The sequence below is a fragment of the Grammomys surdaster genome, unplaced genomic scaffold (assembly GCF_004785775.1).
Source record: "Grammomys surdaster isolate TR1022 unplaced genomic scaffold, NIH_TR_1.0 165, whole genome shotgun sequence".
Classification (NCBI taxonomy): domain Eukaryota; kingdom Metazoa; phylum Chordata; class Mammalia; order Rodentia; family Muridae; genus Grammomys; species Grammomys surdaster.
The window spans coordinates 8,544,305-8,547,936 of NW_021604613.1; the positions used below are offsets into that span (position 1 = coordinate 8,544,305).

Consider the following 3,632-nt stretch of genomic DNA (forward strand, 5'->3'; position numbering starts at 1 on the left):
TATTAGCTAGACACTTGCACTGCATTATTAGCTAGACACTTGCACTGAAATTCCATTCTTTGAAAGCCTTACTCTGCTTGTCTTGTGTTCAGAATTGTGAGATGACTAAAGTACCAAATGCCTGCGGCGGCCCAGAAATAAAATCAGTTAATTGGTATTGATCCCTTCCTCCGTCTCTCCATGACTTCCACTTCTGGCAATAGCATCCAAAATGATTTTTTTTAATTTAAAAAATATTTTCCCCACATCCTTAAAATATTTCCTATTTGTTGGAAATTTCAATTTTTTATGATAGCATATGTTTAAAAGTCATATGGATTTCTTTTTTTAATTGGTATTTTCTTTATTTACACTTCAAATGTTATCTCCTTTCTTGATTCCCCTCTCACCCACAAAACTGCTTATCCCACCCCCTACCCTGCTTCTATGAGGGTGTTTCCCCCACCCACCCACTCCCGCCTGCCTGCCTACACTGCCCTTGATGCCCTACACTGGGGCATCACGCCTTCGAAGGACCAAAAGCCTCTCCTCCCATTGATGTCCAACAAGGCCATCCTCTGCTACATATGCAGCTGGACACATGGGTCCCTGCATGTGTACTCCTTGGTTGGTTTATTCCCTGGGAGCTCTGGGGGTTGCAGGATCTGGTTGGTTGATATTATTTTCCTTCCTATGGGGTTGCAAACCACTTCAGCTCCTTCAGTCCTTTCTCCTCCAATGGGGACCCCATAGGGAACCCCGAGCTTAGTCCAATGGTTGGCTGTGAGCATCCACCTCTTTATTTGTCAGGCTCTGGCAGAGCCTCTCAGGAGACAGCCATATCAGGCTCCTGTCAGCATGCACTCTTTGGCATCCACAATAGTGTCTGCGTTTTGTGACTATATGGGATGAATTCCCAGGTGGGGCAGTCTCTGGATGGCGTTTTCTTCAGTCTCCTCTCCACATTTTGTCTTCATATTTGCTCCCATGAGTATTTTGTTCCCCTTTCTAAGAAGGACTGAAGCACCACACTTTGGTCTTCCTTCTTCTTGAGCTTCATGTGGTCTATGAATTGTACCTTGGGTATTCCAAGCATTTGGTCATATCCACTTATTAGTGAGTGGATACCATGTGTGTTCTTTTGTGATTGGGTCACCTCACTCAGGATGATATTTTCTAGTTCCACCCATTTGCCTAAGAATGTCATGAAGTCATTGTTTTTAATAGCTGAGTAATACTCCATTGTGTAAATGCACTACCTTTTCTATATCCATTCCTCTGTTGAAGGACATCTGGGTTCTTTCCAGTTTCTGGCTATTATAAATAAGGCTGCTATGAACATAGTGGAGCATGTGTCCTTGTTATATGTTGGAGCATCTTCTGGGTATATGCCCAGAAGTGGTAATACTGTGTCCAATTTTCTGAGGAACCACCAGACTGATTTCCAGAGTGGCTGTACCAGCTTGCAATCCCACCAACAATGGAGAGTGTTCCTCTTTCTCCACATCCTTGCCAGCATCTGCTGTCACATGAGTTTTTTATCTTAGCTATTCTGACTGATGTGAGGTGGAATCTCAGAGTTGTTTTGATTTGCATTTCCCTGATGACTAAGGATGTTGAATATTTCCTTAGGTGCTTCTAGGCCATTTAGTATTCCTCAATTGAGAATTCTTTGTTTAATTCTGTATCCCATTTTTAATAGGGTTGTTTGATTCTCTGGAGTCTAACTTCTTGAGTTCTTTGTATACTTTGGATATTAGTCCTCTATCAGAAGTAGGATTGGTACAGATAGTTTCCCAATCTGTTGGTTGCTGTTTTGTCCTATTGACAGTGCCCTTTGTCTTACAGAAGCTTTGCAATTTTATGAGGTCCCATTTGTGATCTCAGAGCATAAGCCATTGGTGTTCTGTTCAGGAATTTTCTCCCTGTGCTCATGTGTTCTAGGTTCTTCCTCTACTTTCTCCTCTATTAGTTTCAGTGTATCTGGGTTTATGTGGAGGTCCTTGATCCACTTGGACTTTAGCTTTGTACAAGGAGATAAGATTGGATCAATTTGCGTTCTTCTACATGTTGTCCTGCAGTTGAACCAGCACCATTTGTTGAAAATGCTGTCCCTTTTCCACTGGAAAGTTTTAGCTCCTTTGTCAAAGATCAAGTGACCATAGGAGTGTGGGTTCATTTCTGGGTCTTCAATTCTATTCCATTGATCTTCCTGTCTGCATTGATCACAACCATTTTCCACGACCTCACACCTTTTCTGCTTGTGCCCCACACCATCTCCCTTACAACTTAATGTTCTCCTTTTTAAAATTCTTATTACCACAAATCCAATTAGTGCTGTCCTTATGCATATTGATGTGTGGCTAGCCACTGGGACCGGGGAAACCTACCAGCAGCCACATTTCCCAAAGAAAGTGAGTGACTGCTTCTTCTTCAGTAGCCATCAACTTCCAATAGCTCCTGACTGGCTTTATCCTGTGCAGTTTATGAGCAGATAAACACAATCCTGGGAGTTGTGTGACAGTCATGCCATGTCCTGATGTCAGCAACTCACACCTTTCCTTCACATCTGCTACTGGATCTTCTTTTCTATCCTCTGCAAGGTTCTGTGAGCTGTGGATAGTGGAAGTTGGTATAGGTGATCTGTCCACGGCTGAGTACTCAGAATTTTTTATACTTAGTACTTTGATAAATTACAGTTCTCTGTCTTACCCACTATTTATTGTGAAAAGAAGCTTTCCTGACCAAGTTTGAGAACAGTACAAATCTGCAGGTATAAACATAAATATTTAGAATGAAATTTGACTGCATGAGCATTTAGCAAAACAACAGCAGTAGGTTTCCTCCTAAGGCCCATTATCTCCCCAGTCAGGAGCTTTAAACCAGGCTTACAGCTCCAGGCATGAAATCCAGCCTATAGAACAGACATAGCCAATCAGAAAGCAGTTGGTTACTTTAGTAACAATAAGCCCCTGTTGCACCAGTGGACATGTAGCATAGCATATCTTGCTAGCAGGTCGTTATTGTAGCCTGCAGAATCCAGTGCTTTGAAGACCATTGATATCTTTTCTTTCCTAGCTGCCAGCTCAGCACCTTCTGAAAGTCTGAAAGCTACCTAGCAATGAGAGAGCTTCCTGTTCAGTTCAGGGTTGGTTTTGCTGTTTTACATCCAAAGTCAGCACTGTCCTCAGCAGCAGGGTCTTACCATCTAGTTACAGCAGGCAACTAAGAACAGAGGCAATAGTGTATATTGTTTGGGTTACCTCTGGGGCTTCCCTGATCAATAACTCATAGGAAAGTTTTGAAAGTAGTTTAAGCTAATGAAATATTAATTGGTAATATGTTAGTTAAATTAGGCTTACATATAGTGGGTTACTGTGAAATCATTAAAAATAATATGTAAGTAAAAGTAATTATTAGAAAGACTTGTGACTTGCTGTATATTTTGCCTTAGGTTTTGAATGACCAGCTTTCCAAAAAGTGTTCAGAGCTAACCAGCATGCTTCAGGTTGTTAAAATGGAAAATTCCAGAATTATTGCTGAACATCATGCTATTTTGAAGGTATTCTTTTGACACTCAAATTTTATTTATTTATTTATTTACTTGTTTATTTATTTATTTATTCCTTTGTCTTCCTTCCTCCCTCCCTCCC

The 3,632-nt window shown here is 41.2% G+C and overlaps 1 protein-coding gene across 1 annotated transcript in view; it reads left to right on the top strand.

Annotated features, from left to right (window-relative positions):
- The window catches only part of Ccdc150 (coiled-coil domain containing 150), a 103,542-nt gene that overhangs the window by 35,097 nt on the left and 64,813 nt on the right, over positions 1-3,632 (top strand). The window contains exon 10 of the mRNA XM_028765785.1: positions 3,434-3,541. Coding sequence (XP_028621618.1) covers positions 3,434-3,541 — 108 coding nt within the window. The remainder of the gene's footprint in view (positions 1-3,433; positions 3,542-3,632) is intronic.